The sequence below is a fragment of the Heterodontus francisci genome, chromosome 23 (assembly GCF_036365525.1).
Source record: "Heterodontus francisci isolate sHetFra1 chromosome 23, sHetFra1.hap1, whole genome shotgun sequence".
NCBI lineage: Eukaryota > Metazoa > Chordata > Chondrichthyes > Heterodontiformes > Heterodontidae > Heterodontus > Heterodontus francisci.
The window spans coordinates 14,505,883-14,528,668 of NC_090393.1; the positions used below are offsets into that span (position 1 = coordinate 14,505,883).

A 22,786-nucleotide genomic window follows, 5' to 3' on the forward strand; every position below is an offset into this window, starting at 1 on the left:
AATCTTTTCTGATTTACAAGCTGCAGACAGTGTAAGCATGCATCTCTTGCTATCCCCTGCTCCCCATACCACCAACCCACCTTTGTGCCTTTCTCCTTTCAGATAGCCAAGAACTGTAACTTGGTCAGACAGTGATGGAAGAGAAAGAGATGAAAGAACAGAAAGACAGTGATGAAGAAGAAACACCATCCCGCGCTCTCACACTTACAGCCACCAGCTCAGATACTGACACTGCACATACTTTAGAGGATAGCTTAGAGGTGGGAAATGTACGTGCTGATATACTGGGCACGAGTATGAATGCAGCTCGTGTGTGCATGGGTCATGCACCAGAATCATGAACCATGGTTTCAGCGGATGGCCCTGGTCACCCAGTAGCCACCCTCTGGTTTATCGCCGTGGCTGAAATGCAGATGGTACAGCGGACTGCCACAGAATGAAGGCATAAGGACTGCTACTAGGATACCACGCACTGACCTGCGCTAAGCATGGTTGCACACTAACTGAACATTGAGGAATTGGACGCCCTTTCAGTTGCGGTGTATCTCAGAACTTACATACGGCACCCGCAAAGTGGCATGTGTGCAGTCAATGGCACCCAACACCATGGGAAAGTCTGCAAACCTCATGAAGCCATGTGCTCACTTAGCCTGCTTCTCTCTGGCAAGATGGAATGAAGTGTAATAAAAGCAAAATACTGCGGATGCTGGAAATCTGAAATAAAAACAAGAAATGCTGGAACCACTCAGCAGGTCTGGCAGCATCTGTGGAAAGAGAAGCAGAGTTAACGTTTCGGGTCAGTGACCCTTCATCGGAACTGGAATGAAGTGTATTCAGTGCTCTTGGAATACAGAGCCTCAGTGATCTCCTTTAGGTGCATAGATCTTTGAAGGTAGCAGGACATATTTAGAGAGTATTTCGCATGTGGGATTTTGGGTTCATAAATAGAAGTATTGAGTAGAAAAGCAGAAAACCGTTATAAAGCTCTGGTTAGGCCACAATTGGAGAACTGCAGGCAGTTCTGGTCACCAGGACTGGATACAATACTCAGGAAGGATGTGAGGATTCAAAAGAGATTTATCAGAATGATTCCAGGGATGAGGGAATTTAGCTACAAGGTTAGATTGGAGAAGGTGGGGTTAATCTCCTTGGAGTAAAGGAGGTTGCGGAGAGATCTGATTGAGGTGTTCAAGATTATGGCAGGTTTTGAAAAGGTAGACAAAGAAAAGCTGTTCCCATTAGCTGATGGTACAAGGACACAGATTTAAGGTTTCAGCAAAAGATACAGGAGGGGTGTGAGAAAGAACTTCTTTATGCAGCAGGTGGGAATGACCTGGAACTTGCTGCCCACGAGGGTGGTGGAAGTGGAGACGATGAATGATCTCAAAAGGAAATTGGATGGGCATTTGAGAGAAATAAACTTGCAGGGCAATGGGGATAGAGTGGGGAATGGCACAGACTGGATTGCTCCACAGAGAGCCGTCTTGGTTTCGATGGGCTGAATGGCCTTCTGTGGCAAAATGACTCTTTGTTTCAGTGGACGGCGAACTGGAAGATGTTGCAAACATTGTCTGCTCCAGCCTGGAAGGAGGCTGATGCATAAAAGTTCACGGTCATTGTCACCTTCGCAGTCACTGGCAATGCTATCCTCGCCCAGCTCTGAGGCTGCAGTTGTGGCTGCGGCAGGTGGCAGATTTAACTGGGCACCTCCTCAGTGAAGCACAGATGTCTCACACATTGTTCCTCACTGAGGAAGGGGCAGAAGAATTACTCCCTGAAGACCCTGGGCAGACATGGCCTCCTACTGAGAGCCCTTCTCCCTCTCCATCCTCTTCCAGCAGCTTATTTTCCTCTGCGTCAGCTCTGCTTATTCTCCCTGTCATGCTGCAGGCCAAGGGGAATGCAAACTACTGCAGCCCAGCCATGTCTGGGAACAAGTGCACTGTGCAGAATCCTTGGAGTCAGGACAAAGTCCTTCAGCACCTGCCACAGCACTCTCTGTAGACTTGAGCAACTTTTAAGTAACAGTACAAACCACCACTTCCACTAACACAGCAACATCCAGCAGAAATCAATCTGCAACTAACTTGAAAGTAGTTGGCGATCCCTTTAAAAAACCTACTTTCTTTCTTTCTTTCTTTCTTTCTTTCTTTCTTTCTTTCTTTCTTTCTGTCTGTCTGTCTGTCTTTCTTCCTTTCTATTCGCTTCCTTGTAGATCCCATTGGAAGTATGTTTGGTAAACTCTTCTGAATCAAGCCTGTCCAGGAGAGCTGGGGCAGGAACACGGGACATTTTATCCTCATAAGACTTTACAATCAATCAATGATTAGCTGAATAAAACTTGCCTTTTCCCTTTGGGCCTATTGCACCTGATTTGAAGAAAATGACTCTGCGTTGGTCCCATGGGTCAGCAGCTTGCATCACTATGCTTTTACACCACAACACAACACAGGCATGCTGGCTCACCGAAGTCATCGTGAGGACAGAGGACAAGATTGTTAGTACAGTGGCACACCCATAATGAAAATATATTTTCTCTCATCAGGTGACATCAGGTTTCTGGCCAATTCTGGCATCTTGTGCATCCCCAATTTTCATCACTTCACGCCTTCAGCGGCCTAGGCTCTAACCTTTGGCATTCCCTCCTTAAACTTCTCCACCTCTCTGTTCATTGTATATTAATTGTATGCAGGCGGTGGGGCATGAACTGGGGATCCACTTGTGCTCCTTTTAAAAAGGGACAGACTGAAACTGTGGTTGTTGGGTGAGAAGGTGTATTTTTAAAAATTCATTCATGGGATGTGGGCGTCACTGGCCAGGCCAGCATTTATTGCCCATCCCTAATTGCCCTTGAGAAGGTGGTGGTGAGCTGCCTTCTTGAACCGCTGCAGTCCATTTGAGGTAGGTACGCCCACAGTGCTGATAGGAATGGAGTTCCAGGATTTTGACCCAGCAACAGTGAAGGAACGGGAATATAGTTCCAAGTCAGGATGGTGTGTGACTTGAAGGGGAACTTGCAGGTGGTGGTGGTTCCCATGTATTTGCTGCCCTTGTCCTTCTAGTTGGTAGAGGTCGCTGGTTTGGAAGGTGCTGTCTAAGGAGCCTTGGTGCATTGCTGCAGTGCATCTTGTAGATGGTACACACTGCTGCCACTGTGCGTCGGTGGTGGAGGGAGTGAATGTATGTAGATGGGATGCCAATCAAGCAGACTGCTTTGTACTTGATGGTGTCGAGCTTCTTGAGTGTTGTTGGAGCTGCACCCATCCAGGCAAGTGGAGAGTGTTCCATCACACTCCTGACTTGTGCCTTGTAGATGGTGGACAGGCTTTGGGGAATCAGGAGATGAGTTACTCGCCTCAGGATTCCTAGCCTCTGACCTGCTCTTGTAGCCATGGTATTTATATGGCTACTCCAGTTCAGTTTCAATGGTAGTCCCTAGGATGTTGATAGTGGGGGATTCAGTGATGGTAATGCTGTTGAACGTCAAGGGGAGATGGTTAGATTCTCTCTTGTTGGAGATGGTCATTGCTTGGTACTTGTGTGGCGCGAATGTTACTTGCCACTTATCAGCCCAAGCCTGGATATTGTCCAGGTCTTGCTGCATTTCTACATGGACTGCTTCAGTATCTGAGGAGTCACGAATGATGCTGAACATTGTGCAATCATCAGCGAACATCCCCACGTCTGACCTTATGATTGAAGGAAGGTCATTGGTGAAGCAGCTGAAGATGGTTGGGCCTAGGACACTATCCTGAGGAACTCCTGCAGTGATGTCCTGGAGCTCAGACGATTGACCTCCAACAACCACAACCATCTTCCTTTGCGCTAGGTATGACTCCAGCCAGCGGAGGGTTTTCCCCCTGATTCCCATTGACCTCAGTTTTGCTAGGGCTCCTTGATGCCATACTCGGTCAAATGCTATGTATGTTTGCGATGTATAGCTCTCTAAATAAAGGCTTATAAAAGTGTGTGAGCATTGGCTCCTGTTCTATTCTTCACCAACTTACTTTAACACAGTCTACTTCACTCTCTCCCTTTAAAACCTCCCTCTTTGGTCACCTGTTCCTCATGTATCTCCTTATGTGGCTCGGTGTCGAATTTTGTTTGATAATTGCTGCTGTGAAGTGCTTTGGAGCATTTTATTGCATTAGAGGCGCTACGCAAATGCAAGTTGTTTACTTGCACATGTAGCAGTGATTGCAGGAGAATGGCACATCAGCAGTCAACAGCACCAGTGCAAGGTAAAAGCATCTTAATTGTGGTGACAATTGGAGGGGTGAAGGGGCATGTTTCGAAGTATCAGCTCCAAATTTAAACAGTAGCAAATGTACAAAATTAGCTTAAGGGCACAAACATCTCACAAAAGTGCTGCTTCCCTCAATACCAGATTATAAATATCAAACATTAAACACAATAAGTAGGGGCATCTGTCTGAATGAGAAGATGTGCAAAGCCTTTTTCTCACAGGTAGGATTACACAGCGATTCATACAAATGTAGTTTCTTTAAACACAATCAGATTTTAAAAAAGACATTAAACCCCCCTCATCCCTTGTGATTTTAATGAGTTTGCGTGCTTTTGTATTTAATCTGCCCCATTAACCGTCTCATCCAACAAAAGCTTTTGAGAACAGCAAGTTACTGTGGATGCTGGAAATTTGAAATAAAAATAGAAACTGCAGGAAATACTCAGCAGGTCCAGCAGCATCTGTGGAGAGAGAAACAGAATTTATGGCCGGGATTTTACCCTAGGCGGACGGGAAGCGGCCACCGACTCAAAAGTCGGTGGCGAACCTGCTTCCACCTCGCCTGGGGATCCGACCCGTATTTTGCGGGTCGCCAGGCTTCAATTGTTCTGAGGCGGGACTTCCACCCGCTTGAGGGAGGAAGTCCCGCCTAATAGAGCTGCTGGCCAATCAGCGGGCCGGCAGCTCATAGTCCCAGCAGCGCCACCAGGAGCAGTGGCCACTGCTGGGACTACAGCTCAATATGAAGAAAAGATGTTGGGGAGCCTGGAGCAAAGGTAAGTTTTGGTTGCCTCGCCAGGAATAATCAGTTGGGCCCCGGCAAGGCAGGGCGCCCGATCATGAGGGCCACCCTGGGACGTTCAAGAGCCGCCTGTTTTTGCCTGGCGGCTTCTCTCGGGTCTAGGATGCCCGCTTGCCATGCGTAAAATCCGCGTGGAAGCGGGCGAAGGCCCTTGAGTCGCTGTTAAGTGGCCACTTAAAGGCCTTGATTGGCCTGGGGTGGGTGGGCCGTTTGTCGCTGCCACAGGCCTGCGTAAAGTGGTGGCGGAGGCGGGAGCGGGTCAGGAAGGGCTCCCGGAGCTTCCCGCTCCATTTTACCCCACCACCCCGCCACCATCCCGCTCTTTGTGGTGGCATAAAATTCAGCCCAATGTTTCAGGTCGATAACATTTTGTCAAGTTGAAAATCTTTCGTCAGTTCTGATGAAAGGTCATTGACCTGAAACGTTAACTTTGTTTCTCTCTTCACAGGTGCTGCCAGACTCATTGAATATTTCCAGCATGTTCTGTTTCTATTAAAAAGCTTTTGAACATATATTGCAGTGGAGCTCAGTCCGAAAGCATGACCCCAAGCTTCCAGTTGCTTGCCATTTCAACACACACCCCTGTTCTCATGCCCACATTTCTGTCCTTGGCCTGCTGTAGTGTTCCAATGAACATCAACACAAGCTCGAGGAGCAGCACCTCATCTTTCGATTAGGCACTCTACAGCCTTGTGGACTCAACATTGAATTCAACAATTTCAAAACATGACTGGCCTTTTCTATTTTTTAAAATTATTTTATTTTATTTTTTAACAATGTGCCTGTTTTTCATGTTTGTGCTTTTTGGCAGACCTACTCATTACTCTGCCATTAACACTCTCTCTGGTCTAATGCTTTGTCTTTCACCACTAGCACTAACACTCTCTTGGCCTGTGTCCCATGTCATCTGTGTTATTTAATCTCTCCTGCCCTCTGCCCTATCACACACCTTCCCTTTTGTTTTCTTCCCCCCACTCAAACACCTTCACTTGCTTAAAACCTAATTCCTTTCTAACTATTGCCAGTTTTGATGAAAGATCACAGACCTGAAATGTTAACTCTGCTTCTCTCTCCACAGTTGCTGCCTGACCTGCTGAGTATTTCCAGCACTTTCTGTTTTTATTTCACAATACTCTAGATGTGGTCTCACCAATGCCCTGTACAACTCTAGCAAAACATCTCTACTTTTATATTCCATTCCCCTTGCAATAAATGGCAACATTGCATTTGCCTTCTTAATCACTTGCTGTACCTGCATACTAACTTTTTGTGTTTCATGTACTAGGACACCTAGATCCCTCTGCATCTCAGAGTTCTGCAACTCTCTTCATTTAAGTAATATGTTGCTTTTCTATTCTACCAGACAAAGTGGACAAGTTCACACTTTCTCACATTATACTCCATCTGCCAAATCTTTGCCCACTCACCTAACCTATCTATATCCCTTTGCAGACTCCTATGTCCTCTCCAATATTTTTTCTCTGCTGCTATTAATGTACTTAATATCCTCACTCTTTTTAGCCCCAAGGTTACTGCCTATTTCTAGTATGAAATTTGTGTCTTCTACTGTGAAGACAGACACAAAATATTTGTTCAAAGCTTCTGCCATTTCTTCATTCACTATGATAATTTCTCCTGTCTCTTCTTCTAAGGGACCAACATTTACTTTAGCTACACTCTTCCTTTTTATATACCTATAAAAACTCTTACAATCTGTTTTTATATTACTGGCTAGTTTACTCTCAAACTAATTTTTTCTTTTTTTTATCAACTTTTTGGGGGCCTTTTGGTGGTTTCTAAAAAAATCCCAATCCTCAGACTTGCAACTCTATTTTTGCAACATTGTAAGCCTCATCTTTTAATCCAATACTATCCTTAAATTCCTGAGTGAGCCACGGATGGGTTTTTCTTGCTGAGTTTTGTTTGTCAACGGAATGCATTTTTGTTGAACATTTTGAATTGTTTCTTTAAAGGTTTCCCACTTTTCATTTACTGCCATACCTTTTAATCTATTTACCCAATTTACCTTAACCAGCTCACCCTTCATACATACGTAATTAGCTTTGTTTAAGTTTAAGATTCTTGTTTGTGATTGGAGCATGTCACTTTCAAACTTAACCTGCAATTCAATGGTATTATGATCACTATTTCCCAGTGGATATTTTACTAAGACATTACTAATTAACTCTGCTTCATTACACAATACTAGATCTAAGATAGCTTTATCCTTAGTCGGTTCCACAATGCATTGCTCCAAGAAACTGTCCCCAAAACATTCTACACTTATCTTCTAGACCACTCCTGCCAATTTCATTGTCCCAGTCTATATGAAGATGAAAGTCCCCCACAATTATTACATTGCTTTGTTTCAAGCTCCAATATTTTTTTTATTTAAAGCTCTGTCCAATGGTACAACTACTGTTAGGGGGCCTATAAACTACTCCCACCAGTGTTTTCTGATGCTTGCTATTCCTAATTTCCACCCATACTGATTCTACCTCATGATCTTCTGAGGCCAGATCCTTTCTCACTAATGTCCTTATGTCATCCTTTACTATCAGGACTACCCCTCCTCCTTTGCCATTTTGTCTGCCTTTATGAAATATTGTGTACCCTGGAATATTTATTTCCCAACCTTGATCACCATGTAACCATGACTCTGTAATGACAATTAGATCTAAATCATGTCCCTCTATTTGTGCCACTAGTTAATCTATCTTATTGCAGATGCTTCGTGCATTCAGATAAAGAACCTTTAATTTCATTTCTTTTACTTCTTTTCGCTGCAATGACCTTATTCGCTGATGAACAATTTTTGTTAAACTCTCTGTCCCTTTAGGTCCCATTCTGCTTTACCATTGTCTTTACCCACAACGCTATTTTGTTCCAATGCATCGACCTTTCTCTTTGGATTTCTAAATCTCCCCGCACCCAAACCCTTCCCCTCCATCCACTGCCCCCCGCCCCCCGCCCATCCCCACAACCCCCTTAGTTCACAACCTCTAGCCTTATCTGCTGGCGCACTCTTAAGTTTGTATACTCTATCCCTTCCTGCCACATTCTGATTACAGAGACCTCCCGCTGGGGAGTTCTTCCAGTGTCCTAGCCAATATTTATCCCTCAACCAACATCACTAAAAACAGATGGTTATTCTCTCATTGCTGTTTTTTGGAACCTTGCTGTGCGCAAATTAGCTGCCACGTTTTCTACATTACAACAGTGACTATAAAAGGCTTTGGGATATCTTGAGGTTTTGAGCACTAGATAAGGTCCTTTTTCTTTGTTTTAAAGCATAACTTCCTTGCGTTTGTACTCTCTGGGGGTAACTTTAACCACTAGAAACTGGTAGATTGGGTCGGATGGGAAGTTAAAGGGCTGGATTTTACAGCCTTCCCGACATTGGGGGTTGTGGCGGGGGGGGGGGGTGGTGGGGGGTGGAAAATGCAATGGGCAAAGGCCTGCTACTGGCCTGGACGCCGGAAAGGCCCGGCCTGATATTGACGGCGGAGGCGAGGCCTCGTGACGGCCCCTCCCCGCCACTCGGCGACAGGAGCAAACTCTGCATATTTTAAAAAATGCAAATAAATGAATTAATTACTTACCTGCTCCTACCGTCTGTCCTGCTCCGATATTGGTGCCAATGGCCAGCACTCGCGCGCCTTTGGATCTCCGTCCATAGCTCTGAGGCGGAAAACTGGCGGGGAGGGGGGAGCAGGTAAGTTTCTCTGTGCAGGAGGCGAGGAGCAGCGTCAGAGTAATTTAATTGGTCTTGGGGATGGTGGGAAGGGGTAAAGTTTAAACTATATGAACTTTAGTGGGGGACGATTAGGTGCACCAGGTAAGTGTTTTGGCGGGGTGGGGGTGGGGGCGTGGATGAGGACAGGTACTTAATTCAATGGTTATTGGGGGTAGTGGGAGATGGGTCAGGATCAAGTTATTTAATTTTTAAAAAACAATGCTCCTTTAAATTTTAAATTGCAATATAGGGCTCAAAGCTCGTTAAAAATGGTGTCGGTGCTTACGCAGTGGCGCCTGACGCCATTGCCGGGGACGGACCGCCCGCCCCCTTCCACGTCATTGGCGGGGGCGGTCCACCCCAGCCATTTAAATGAGCCGCCGCGTTTAATATCGCGGTGGATCTGCGCAGGCGGACCGCCATTGTTCATATCCGCCGCTGTGCAACATAAATTTCAGCTCAAAATGTTAAAAACAGCTGAGGCCTAACCAGTGATTTATAAAGGGGAGTGTTCAGTTTCGGTGAAACTGACCTCAGAATCCTCCCACAGGTGACTTAACATAGGAAGTGACACCCAGTGCCACAAGAAGTTGAATAATCTAATTGGCAGTGATGATGTAACACTCTCCCTGTTCTTCCCTGGATATCAGTACACTCGATATCCTCTAAAATGTAATAACTGAGCATCTAACCCTTCGCACTGTACTCTGATTAAAGGTGCCACTAATGATGGATCTTACCACATATGTAGCACTAACAGCACAGTCAGGGCACAGTGCTGGTACCAGGGCAGTTGTTGTACACCCGCACAGTTACCATGACACCCCTCTCTCCCCGGGGTCCTACCCTCTGCGATTGCGACCCCTGCCCCGACCTTGCTGGCAGAAACTCCTGCCCGATTTACAGTCTCTTAAACAGGGAATTGAATAAATACTTGAAATGGGAAAAAAACATTGCATGGTTTGTGGGGAAAGAGCAGGGGAGTGGGACTAATTGAATGGCTCTTGAAAGAGCCAGCAATTAACAAATGGTCTATTTCTGTTCTGTATGAATTCTATGGGATCCTTGTTGACACCCTGCTGCTTACTTGCTGAATTCAAATGAGCCTTAAAAACGACTCGGGCCTCTTCACTGCCAGAATGGCTGGCCAACCAAAAGTCAAAATCTACCCCACCGTGTGCATCACCGTGGGAGATTAAATTTTTATCCTTCATTTTCCCAATCCTATTAATAAGACCTTATAGTTCTGATGTAGAGTATGGGCCCAAAACGTTAATTGTCTTCCTCAATCAGCAACAACAACTTATATTCATATGACACCTTAAATGCAATAAAATGTCCTAAGGAGCTTGATAGAGGCATTAGAAAACAAATTTAGACACTGAGCAACATCGGGAGACATTAGGTCAGATGCCAAAAAGCTTAGTCAAAGAGGTAGGTTTTAAGCTGTGCCTTAAAAGAGGAAAGCGAGGTAGAGCGAGGGAGAGGTTTGGGGAAGGAATTCCAGAGCTTAGGACCTCGGCAGCTGAAGGCACGGCCACCAATGGTGGGGTGATTAAAATGGGGTACGCTCAAGAGGCTGGAATTAGAGGAGCACAGATATCTTAGAGGGTTGTGGGGCTGGAGGAGATTACAGAGATAGTGAGGGGCGAGGCCATGGAGGGATTTAACAGTAAGGATGAGAATTTTAAAATCAAGGTGTAGTTTAACAGCGAGCACAGGGCATTTGGTGTGAGTTAGGACATGAGCAGCAGACTATTGCAAGACCTTAACCTTATAGAGGGTAGAATGTCTGATACCAGCCAAGAGTACGTTAGAATAGTCAATTCTGGAGGTAACAAAGGCATGAATGAGGATTTCAGCAGCAGAAGGTCTAAGACACGGGTGGAGGTGGGCGATGTTTGGAGGTGGAATAGGTGGTCTTAGTGACAGCGCAGATATGTGCTTGATAACTCTCTCTCAGGGTCAAATATGACACCGAGGTTGCAAAGAGACTGGCTCAGACAGTTGCCAGGGAGGGGGATGGAATCAGTGACAAAGGAGCAAAGTTTTTGGTGGGGACATAAGACAGCGGCTTCAGTCTTCCCAATATTTAATTGGAGACAATTTCTGCTCATTCAGTACTGGATGTTGGACAAGCAGTCTGACAGTTTAGAGATCTGATGTTCTGATGAAGGGTCACCGACCTGAAACGTTAACTCTGTTTCTCTCTCCACAGATGCTGCCAGACCTGCTGAGTATTTCCAGCATTTCTTGTTTTTATTTCAGATTTCCAGCATCTGCAGTATTTTGCTTTTAGTTTAGAGATCTACACTGATTGACCTGTTTCTGTTTTTATTTCCAATTTCTGGTATCCACTGTGTATTGCTTTTAGTTTCTAATATTTACAACACTGGCTTGGAATGTGAGAATAAATTGTGGCAAAATTCTATTTCCCCTCAGGTGTTCCATTTCAATTGTTAAGTGAGGTGTTTAACCATTAGCTGTCAAGACAAATTTCCATGATTCTGATAACTGGCCTGTGTTGCGTTTCACTGGTTATTTTGTTCAACAGGAAGCCAGAACAGATCGATCTACCAGTATTCATTTGATTTCAAATCAATTAATGAACAGTGGGGATCACTCTGAGCACCAGTTCACAGTGAAGCCTGTCTGTAATGAATCCATTTGTAGACATCTTTGCTCTGCAATCAAACAGCAACAACAGCTTTTATTCATGTAATACATTCAACATAGGAAAACCTCGCAAGGCATTTGACAGGACTGTTCCAACACTCTCCTGGAGAGCCTCTCACCTTGCATCCTCTCTTAACTGCAGCTTATCCAAAACCCTGCTGCCCATAAACTAGCTCGCACAAAGTCCCGTTCACTCATCACCAGTGACTTATATTGGCTCCCAGTCCAGCAATTAAAATACAGAAAATGCCGGAAACACTCATTCATTCTGATGAAAGGCCATCGACCTGAAACATTGGCCGGGATTTAACCTTGGGCGGACGGGAGCCAGCCACCGACTGAAATGTCAGTGGCGAACTCACTTCCGCCTTGCCTGGCGATCCGACCCGTATTTTGCGGGTGACCACTTAAGGGCCTTGACTGGCCTGGGGGCGGGTGGGCCGTTTCTTGCCGCCGCCACCTGGTGGAGGCGGGAGCGGGTTGGGAAGGATCCCCGGAGCCTCCTGCTCCATTTTACGCCAACACCCCCGGCACCATCGCACTCCGGGGTGGGGGGGGGCATAAAATTCAGCCCATTAACTCTGTTTCTCTCTCCACAGATGCTGCCAGACCTGCTGAGTATTTCCAGCACTTTTTGTTTTTATTTTAGATTTGCAGCATCTGCAGTATTTTGCTTTCAAACTAAAAATTCTTATCCTTGTTTTCAAATCCCGCCGTGGCGCTAACCCTTCCTATCGATGTAACCTCGTCCAGCCACACAACCCTCTGAGATCCTTGTGTTCTTCCAATTCTGGCCTCATGTGCATCTTATTTTCCATCACTGCACCAGTGATGACTGTGCTTTAAGCTGCTGGCCCTAATGTCTGGAATTCCCTCCTTAAACATTACGGTCTATCTAACTATCTTTCCTTCTTCCAGATCGTCCTCAAAACCTACCTCTTTGACTAAGTTTTTGGTCACCTGTCCTCATGTGGCTCAGTGCCAACATTTGTTTGATAATGCTCCCGTGAAGCACCTTGGGATGTTTTACTACGTTAACGGAGCTACATAAATCTAAGTTGTTGTTGTAGTTATCAGACAGATCAAGCCAAAGGAGATATTAGGAGGGTGACTAAAAGCTTAGTCAAAGCACTAGGTTTTAAGGAAGATCTTGAAATAAAAGAGAAAAGTGGGGGAGCAGAAAGGTTTAGAGAGAGAATTTCAGAGCTTCAGGCCTTGTGCAATGGTGGGGTGAAGGAAGTGAGGCGATGCCAAAATAAAATAATATATTTTCCTTACAATTTTTGTTCTTTCCCTATCTTTTTACCTTTGTGACCTTTGTCTTTTTCGGTCACTTTGATTCAGTTTAAAGGCTGAACCTTCCGATTGGATGATGAAGCAAACTGGAGGGTGGCTTGTGCTCAGCTCAGTGACCCTGCTGTAATTTCTGGAGTCAGCCTCAGTTTAATGTCTTGGACTTGCTCCAGATATCAGAAATACCTTTAATCAGGAGCTCCCCTGCTGGGCGGGCAGGAGAGAGTAGATTTAAAAGGCCAATTGGGGCTTAAAGGTGCAGGTATCGTCATAACCATTTTTATGCAGCAAAGTTGAAAGAAGATGTAAAGAAGGTTTGAAGCAGGATAGAGATACCCACAGGTTGACATATCGAGCATTAGCAATGCAGTTGCAGGAGGTGAGGCAGAGGAGGGAGAACCTTTGTTTTTGCATCGGGCACGCAAGGAGAGCTCCATAGGAGGAATCGAAGGAGGTAATCAGGGCAATCAGTGCCAACTAAACCAGACAAGGCATGGCCAGGCAGTACAGAAAGAAGTTGAAAGACTTTACCAGATCAGGAAAGGTGAGAGAGTCTGGCCTCACCTTCTAAGAATGCACTGTTAGGGCTGAGCTTTACCCCAACAGTGGGGGCCCTGGCAATGGGCCAGAAGGCATGGGGCGACCCCGCCTCAGCCTTATTTTGGACACCCAGCTGAATTCCACAGTGGGCAGCTAATTAACCGTTCACCGTCGATGTCCCCATCCATTTAAGGATGGGGATCCCGCCTCCAAGCCAATCAGAGGGCCAGCCACTCGGTAGTACCAGCAGGGCCACTGGGAGCAGTGGCTGCTGCCGGTAATACAGGAGGCCCAGGACCAGGCCCAGCACTGGAGCCCCGATCCTCAGGTAACTGTGGCAGGCTCGCTGGGGCCAGTCCGGCAGATGGGTAAACGGGGGGGGGGGGGGGGGGGGGGGGGGGTGGGAAATGTGGGAGGGTGGTTGTTGAGGGAAAGAGGGGAGGGGCATCCTTTGCTGCTATGAGCCCTCTGTGAGCCACAGATTGCCCACAGAGGAGGTTTCTGCACCACCCACCCCCCCACCCCGCCCCACTACCGCCTTGTAAAATACCAGTGGCGGTGGGAATAGGACCTTAAGTGGCCATTAATTGGTCACTTAAGGGCCTCAATTAGCCTCTGGGTGGGAAGGATTAAATTCCAAGGTGCGGGAAGGCAATGGACACTCCATCCCCTTCCTTCCCACACAATTTTATGGGACCCCCCACCTCCGTTCCCAGCCCTAGGGGGGCCCACTGTGTTAAATTGCTTTCATTGATTACCGGCAATGTGGTTCACAGTGAGGCACTTCATGTCACACCCACCCTACCCCACCCCACCGCACCTCCCCCCTGCCCCCTGTCCCAACCCTGGCCACAATAGCCTTCATCTAGAAATATTTTTTTTCACTCACATCCCTCAATGCATTCACCCACAAAAAAACCTTGCATGGAATCTGGGAGTAATAGTTAACCCTGCGGCCCTGGATGGAAAATTTGAGATAAATGCTCAGAGTAAAGGAGCGGAATGTTTACTTCATAATTGAGGCAGGTGTTAGGCCCATTGCTTATGAAAATCAGGAGGGTCTAAATTCAGGTCCCTTTGTGAAATTGCACTGTGACTGACTGCAGCAGTCTGTCCGCGAGGAGGAGGGTTTCATGGATAGCACGTATCAGGAAGTGGTCGCCCCATAACTTAAGAGCGTGCAGAGAGAGACTGGGTGACCGCCAGACACAACAAAAAAGAGCAGGCAGGAAGTTCAGGAGACCCCGAGAGCATCTTGCTCTCCTACCAGTATTTGGTTCTGAATACTGATGGGGGAGAGGGCTCCTCTGGGGACTACAGCCAGAGCCAAGACCACAGCACCATGTGTGGCTCAGCTGTACAGGGAGGGTGCAGAAAGGTCAAGAGAGTGATTGTTATAGGGAATTCCATAGTTAGGGGAGCAGACATAATTCCTGGATCGTATGTTGCCTCCCTGGTGCCAGGGTGAAGGATATCAAGGAGCAGCTGTAGAACATTCTGGAAGAGGAGGGTGAACAGCCAGAGGTCATGACCTATATGGGTATCAATGACATAGGTAGAAAAAGGGTTGAGGTCCAACAGGTAGATTTTGAGGAATTAGAAAAGAGATTAAGAAGAAGGACCTCAAAGGTAGTAATCTGAGCATGAAGGAATATTTTGGGGCTGTCTTCACAAAAGCGGGGGGCTGATGATGACTTCATAGTTAAGGAGGAAGAGTTTGAAATATTGGATAGGATAAGCATTGTAAGAGAGTAAGTATTAAAGGGCTTGACATCTTTGAAAGTAGATAGATTATCAGGCCTGTATGAAATATATCCCAGGTTATAAGGAAGGGAGGAAATTGCCAGAAGATTGGAGGATCGGCAACATTGTAAAATTGTTTGAAAAGGGAGGAAGGAATAATCTGAGTAATGAAAGGTCAGTTAGCTTAACTTCGATTGTGGGAAAATTATTGGAATCAATTCTGAGGGGCAGTGGAAAGCTTCATAAACCTTGATACAGTGCCACACAACAGACTTGTGAGCAAACTTGTTGCTCATGGAATAAAAAGGATAGTAGCAACATAGATACGGAATTGGCTGAGTGACAGGAAACCAAGAGTAGTGGTTAATGGATGTTTTTCAGGCTGGAGGAAGTTTTGTAGTGGAGTTCCCCAGGGATCAGTGTTAGGATCCTTGCTTTTCCTGATATATATTAATGACCTAGACCTTGGTTACAGGGCACAATTCCAAAGTTTACAGATGATATGAAACTTGGAAGCATTGTGAACTGTTCGGAGGATAGTGTAGAACTTCAGAAGGACGTAGACAAGTTGGTGGAATGGGCAGACAGGTGGCAGATGAAGATCAATGCAGAGAAATGTGAGGTGATTCATTTTGGTAGGAAGAACATGGAGAGACAATATAGTATAAAGGGTACAATTCTAAAGAGGGAGCAGGGCCAGAGGGACCTAGTTGTATATATATATAAGTCATTGAAGGTGGCAGGGCAGGTTGAGAGAGCGGTTAATAAAGCATATAGAATCCTGGGCTTTATTCACAGGGGCATAGAGTACAAGAGCAAGGAAGTTATGTTGAACTTGTATAAGACACTAGTTCGGTCTCAGCTGGAGTATTGCGTCCAGTTCTGGGCACTGCACTTAAGGAAAGATCGGAGGGCATTGGAGATAGTACAGAAAAGATTCACAAAGATGGTTCCAGGGATGAGGAATTTCAGTAATGAAGATAGAATAGAGAAGTTAGAAATGTTTTCCTTGGAGAAGAGAAGGCTGAGAGGTGATTTGACAGAGGTATTTAAAATCATGAGGGGTCTGGACAGAGTAGATAGAGAGAAACTGTTCCCACTCATGAAAGTATCAAGAACAAGAGGAAAGAGATTTAAAGTATTTGGTAAGAGAAACAAAAGTGACGTGAGGAAAATCTTTTTCACCCAGCGAGTAGTTAAGGTCTGGAATGCACTGCCTGAGAACGTGATGGAGGCAAGTTCAACTGAAGCATTCAAAAGGGAATTAGACAGTTATATGAAAAGGAAGAATGTGCAGGGCTATGGGGAGAAGGCAGGGGAATGGAACTGAGGGAATTGCTCTTTCAGAGAGCCAGTGCAGACATGATGGGCCAAATGGCCTCCTTCTGCACTGTAACGATTCTGTGATTCTGTGATTCACTTAGAAAAGCATAGTTTAATCAAGAAAAGTCAGCGTGGATTTGTTAAGGGAAGGTCATGTCTGACTAACTTGATTGAATTTTTTGAGATGGTAACATGTAGGGTTGATGAGGGCAGTGCGGTGGATGTGGTCTAAGTGGATTTTAGCAAGGCTTTTGATAAGGTCCCACATGGCAGTCTGGTCAAAAAAGTAAAAGCCTTGGGAATCCTAGGGACTGAGGAGGAAAACTTTAGATTGCAGGAAAATACAGATGGTCTGGTCAGTTGGACAGAAAAGTGGAAAATGAAATTTAATCTGGAGAAGTGCGAGGTAATGCATTTTGGGAGGTGCACAAAGCTAGGAAATAAACAATGAAGGGGGAGATATTGAGTTGTGTGGAGGAACAGAGGGACCTTGGAGTGTACGTTCATTGATCCTTAAAGGTAGCAGAATAGGTTGATAAGGTGGTTAAGAAGGCGTATGGCATGCTTTCCTTTATTAGCCCAGGCATAGAATATAAGAGCAGGGAGGTTATGCTAGAACTGTATACAACAGTAGTTAGACCACAGCGTAATACTGCTTAAGGTTCTGTTCACCACATTACAGGAAAAATGTGAGGGTGCAGAGGAGACTTATGAGGATGTTGCCAGGACTGGAAAATTTTAGCAATGAGGAAAAGTTGGATAAGCTGGCGTTGTTTCCCTTGGAACAGAGGAGGCTAAGGGGTAACTTAATTGAGGTGTATAAAATTATGAGAGGCCAAGATAGAGCAAATGAAGATGAGCTATTTACCTTAACAGAGGGTTCAAAAAACCACAGGACATAGATTTAAATTAATTGGTGGAAGCATTAGAGGGGAGATGAGGAAAGACCTTTTCACCCAGAGGGTTATAGGGACCTAGGACTCACTGCCTGAAAGAATGATAAAGGCAGAAACTCTCATCACCTTTAAAAAGTACTTGGATGCCTACTTGAAGAGCCCTGACCTGCAGGGCTAGGGAACTAGGGCAGGAAGGTGGGATTATGCTTGGTAACTCTTTGTCGACCAGCATGGACATGATGAGCCGAATGGCCTCCTTTTGTTTTGTAAATTTTCGAATTTTTTTACTTCCCTGAATGTGGAGCAGGAGTGTTTGTGCAGCCCCACATTAAAACTGTGTGATGCTGCTGGTCCACACTGGCCTCCCCACCCCCCCCCCCACCGCACCCCCCCAACCCCTCTTGATTGCCTCCCCACTGCTCCTGGACTAATTATATGCCCTCAGCTGATGTTCCAACCAGCCAATTTCGCTGCCCCCACCCCCAGCGACTTGCGTTTGGTGACATGACTTAGTGCCTGCAGCTCACTGGTTACATACAAAAGAGGCTGGCAGCCAATTTAAGTTGCTGTTGCTTTAGCTGCCTCTTTAGGTGTGCACAAGATCAGTTGCATACAGATCAGTTGTCCCTGATCCAATTTCTAGGCTAGTATTTCTTTTAATCATAGAATTTCTTTTATTCGTTCGGGGGATGTGGGCATCGCTGGCTCGGCCAGCATTTATTGCCCATCCCTAATTGCCTTGAGAAGGTGGTGGTGAGCTACCTTCTTGAACTGCTGCAGTCCTCGTGGCGTTTGTACACCAACAGTGCTGTTAGGAAGGGAGTTCTGTGATTTAAACCCAGCAACAGTGAAGGAACGGCAATATAGTTCCAAGTCACGATGGTGTGTGGCTTGGAGGGGAACTTGTAGGTGGTGGTGTTCCCATACATCTGCTGCCCTTGTCCTTCTAGTTGGTAGAGGTAGAATTTAAAGCTAGTCTAATGATAGCCATGAAACCATTGTCGAATGTTGTAAAAACCCATCTGGTTCACTAATGTCCTTTAGGAAAGGAAATCTGCTGTCCTTACCTGGTCTGGCCTACATGTGACTCCAGATCCACAGCAATGTGGTTGACTCTTACATGCCCTTGAAATGGCCTAGCAAGTCACTCAGTTCAAGGGCAATTAGGGATGGGCAATAAATGCTGGCCTGGCCTGCGACACCCACATCCCATGAAAGAATTATAAAAAAAGGGTCGCAGGTTTGGAAGGTGCTGTCAAAGCAGCTTTGGTGAGTTGCTGCAGTGCATCTTGTTGATAATACACACTGCTGCCACTGTGCGCAGTGGGGAAGGGAGTGAATGTTGAAGATGGTGGATGGAGTGCCAATCAAGTGGGCTGCTTTGTCCTGGATGGTGTCGAGCTTCTTGAGTGGTGTTGGAGCTGCACTCACCCTGGCAAGTGGAGAGTATTCCATCACAGTCCTGATTTGTGCCTTGTAGATGGTGGGCAGGCATTGGGGAGACAGGAGGTGAGTTACTCGCTGCAGAATTCCTAGCCTCTGACCTGCTCTTGCAGCCATGGTATTTATGTGGCTGGTCCAGTTCAGTTTCTGGGCAATGGTAACACCCAGGATGTTGATAGTGGGGGATTCTGTGATGGTAATGCCATTGAACGTCAAGGGGAGATGGTTAGATTCTCTCTTGTTGGAGATGTTCATTGCCTGGCACTTGCGTGTTGCGAATGTTACTTGTCACTTATCAGCCCAAGTCTGGATGTGGTGCAGGTCTTGTTGCATATGGACACGGGCTGCTTCAGTATCTGAGGAGTTGCGAATGGTGCTGAACATTGTGCAATCATCAGCGAACATCCCCACTTCTGACCTTATGGTGGAGGGAAGGTCATTGATGAAGCAGCTAAAGATGGTTGGGCCTGGGACACTACCCTGAGGAACTCCTGCAGTGAAGTCCTGGGACTGAGATGATTGACCTCCTACAACCACATCCATCTTCCTTTGTGCTAGGTATGACTCCAACCAGCGGAGAGTTTTCCCCCTGATTCCCATTGACTCCAGTTTTGTTCGTGTATTCTGCAAGGAAGAAGGCCATTCAGACCATCCTGTCTGAGCTGGCTCTTTGAAAGAGATATCCAATTAGTTCCATTCCCCTTGCTTATTCCCCATGGCCATGTAAATTTCTCCAGCTCAGGCATATATTCGATCCCATTTTGAAAGTCAGGCAGTGCATTCCAGATACAAACAACTGAAAATGCCTAGACTAAAAATGAAATTCTTCTCATTTACCTGCCACTTCCCACTGCCCGTTTCTTACCAACAGATGGCAACAGTGGCATTGTGGTAATATCACTCAGCTAGTAATCCAGTGGCCCAGACTAATGCCCTTGGGGACCATGGTTCAAATCCCACCATGGTGGCTAGTGGAATTTAAATTCAATTAATTAAAAGCTAGTCTCAGTAATGGTGCCATGAAACTAAAATTGATTGTTGTAAAAACCTATCTGGTTCACTAATGTCCTTTAGGGAAGGAAAACTGCCCATCCTTGCCTGGTCTTCTCTACATGTGACTCCAGACCCACAGCGATGTGGTTGACTCTTAACTGCCCTCTGAAATGGCCCAGCAAGCCACTCAGTTGTCAAGGGCAATTAGCGATGGGCAGCAAATGCTGGCCTTGCCAGTAATGCCCACATCCCATAAAAGAATTATAAAAGCAGTCCTCTGATTACCAACTCTCCTATTGGTGGGAATAGTTTTTCCGATGGACTCTATCAAAAGCTGTCATCTGTCATCAAGCTGAGACTAGGGTCCTGAATCTTAATAAAGGAAACTAAGAAGGTATGAGGCGCGAGTTGGCTATGATGGATTGGGTAATGTTACTTAAAGGGATGACGGTGGATAGGCAATGGCAAACATTCAAAGAGCGCATGGCTGAACTGCAACAATTGTTTATTCCTGTCTTGCGCAAAAGTAAAGCAGGAAAGCTAGCCAAACCATGGCTTACAAGGGAAATTAGAGATAGCATTAGATCCAAGGAAGAAGCCTATAAATCTGCCAGAAAAAACAACAGACCTGAGGATTGGGAGCAGTTTAGAATTCAGCAAAGGAGGGCAAAGGGATTGATTAAGAAGGGGAAAATAGAGTACGAGAGCAAGCTTGCGGGGAACATAAAAACTGACTGTAAAAGATTCTATCGGTATGTGAAGAGAAAAAGATTGGTGCAGACAAATGTAGGTCCCTTACAGTCAGAAACAGGGGAATTTATTATGGGGAACAAAGAAATGGCTGACCAACTAAATGCATATTTTGGTTCTGTCTTCATCAAGGAGGACACAAATATCATCCCAGAAATGTTGGGGAACACAGGGTTTAGTGAGAGGGAGGAGCTGAAGGAAATCAGTGTTAGTGGAGAAATGGTGTTGGGGAAATTGATGGGATTGAAGGCCAATAAATCCCCAGGGCCTGATGGTATGCATCCCTGAGTACTTAAGGAAATGGCCCTAGAAATAGTGGATGCATTGGTGGTCATCGTCCAAGATTCTATTGACTCTGGAACAGTTCCTACAGATTGGAGGGTAGCTAATGTAACCCCACTATTTAAAAAGGGAGGTAGAGAGAAAACAGGGAATTATAGACCAGTCAGCCTGACGTCGGTAGTGGGGAAAATTCTAGAGTCCATTATCAAAGATTTTATGTCAGAGCACTTGGAGAACAGTGGTAGAATCGGGCAGAGTCAGCATGGATTTATGAAAGGGAAATCATGCTTGACAAATCTACTAGAATTCTTTGAGGGTATAACTAGTAGAGTTGATGAGGGACAGCCAGTGGATGTGGTTTATTTGGACTTTCAGAAGGCTTTCAACAAAGTCCCATGTAAGAGATTAGTGTGTAAAATTAAAGCACATGGGATTGGGGGTAGTGTATTGCAATGGCTAGAAAATTGGTTGGCAGACACGAAACAAAGAGTAGGAATAAATGGGTCTTTTTCTGAATGGCAGGCAGTGACTAGTGGGGTACTGCAGGGATCAGTGCTAGGACCCCAGCTATTCATAATATATATTAATGATTTAGGTGAGGTAACTAAATGTAATATCTCCAAATTTGCAGATGACACAAAACTGGGTGGGAGGGTGAGTTGTGAGGAGAATGCAGAGAGGCTTCAGGGTGATTTGGACAAGTTGACTGAGTGGGCTAATGCATGGCAGATGCAGTATAACGTGGATAAATGTGAGGTTCTCCACTTTGGTAGCAAAAACAGGAAGGCAGATTATTATCTGAACGGCTATAAACTAAGAGAGGGGAATATGCAACGAGACCTGGGTGTTCTCATACACCAGTCGCTGAAGGTAAGCATGCAGGTGCAACAGGCAGTAAAAAAGGCAAATGGTATGTTGGCCTTCATAGTGAGAGGATTCGAGTACAGGAGCAGGGATGTCTTGCTGCAATTATACAGGGCCTTGGTGAGGCCACACCTGGAATATTGTGTGCAGTTTTAGTCTCCTTATCTGAGGAAGGATGTTCTTGCTGTAGAGGAAGTGCAGCGAAGGTTTACCAGACTGATTCCTGGGATGGTGGGACTGACATATGAGGAGAGATTGAGTCGGTTAGGATTATATTTGCTGGAGTTCAGAAGAATGAGGGGGGATCTCATAGAAACCTATAAAATTCTAACAGGACTCAACAGGGTAGATGCAGGAAGGATGTTCCCGATGGTGGGGGAGTCCAGAACCAGGGATCATAGTCTAAGGATACAGGGTAAACCTTTCAGGACTGAGATGAGGAGAAATTACTTCACCCAGAGAGTGGTGAGCCTGTGGAATTCGCTACCACAGAAAGCAGTTGAGGCCAAAACATTGTATGTTTTCAAGGAGGAGTTAGATATAGCTCTTGGGGCGAAAGGGATCAAAGGATGTGGGGCAAAAGCGGGAACAGATTACTGAGTTGGATGATCAGCCATGATCATAATGAATGGCGGAGCAGGCTCGAAGGGCCGAATGGCCTACTCCTGCTATTTTCTATGTTTCTATGTTTCTATCATTTTGAATGGTTGGTGATGTCCTGCACTACAGGGCTTGTCCCTTCACATTGCTTTCTCAATGATAAATAAGCACATGGCTGCAAGATACTCACAGTTGAACATCAAGGAATACTCGCTTGTCCTCCCCGACATGAATTCTCCAGATACAGTCCTCTCCTTCATCATACGGTTCAGGCCAGTTTGGAGAGAGGATAACTCCTGCTGGGCTGGACAGCTCCCCGCCACACACGGCTAAAATAAGGCAGAGCAGAGTGAAACAATGATCTGAAAGACACATGTACGCTCAGTAAATTGTTGACAGGGTTTTGGTATTTAACCCCTGCCTGTGGGCAAGTTTGCTCAATTTGCAGGTGTGCCTTCCATAGCAACAGTGAATATACTTCAGAAATAAGTAAACCCGTGTCCTTTGATTACTGACCCACCTGCCAATAAAAACAGTTTCTCTCTATCTGATGAAAGGTCTTTGACCTGGAACATTGGGCTGGATTTTCGAAGCCTGAC

General features: G+C 45.7%; 1 protein-coding gene across 1 annotated transcript in view; it reads right to left on the reverse strand.

The window, feature by feature from the left end:
- LOC137382900 (seizure 6-like protein) overlaps positions 1 to 22,786 on the reverse strand; it is a 145,080-nt gene that overhangs the window by 53,364 nt on the left and 68,930 nt on the right. The window contains exon 9 of the mRNA XM_068055478.1: positions 22,378 to 22,516. Within this exon, the coding sequence (XP_067911579.1) occupies positions 22,378 to 22,516 (139 nt within the window). The remainder of the gene's footprint in view (positions 1 to 22,377; positions 22,517 to 22,786) is intronic.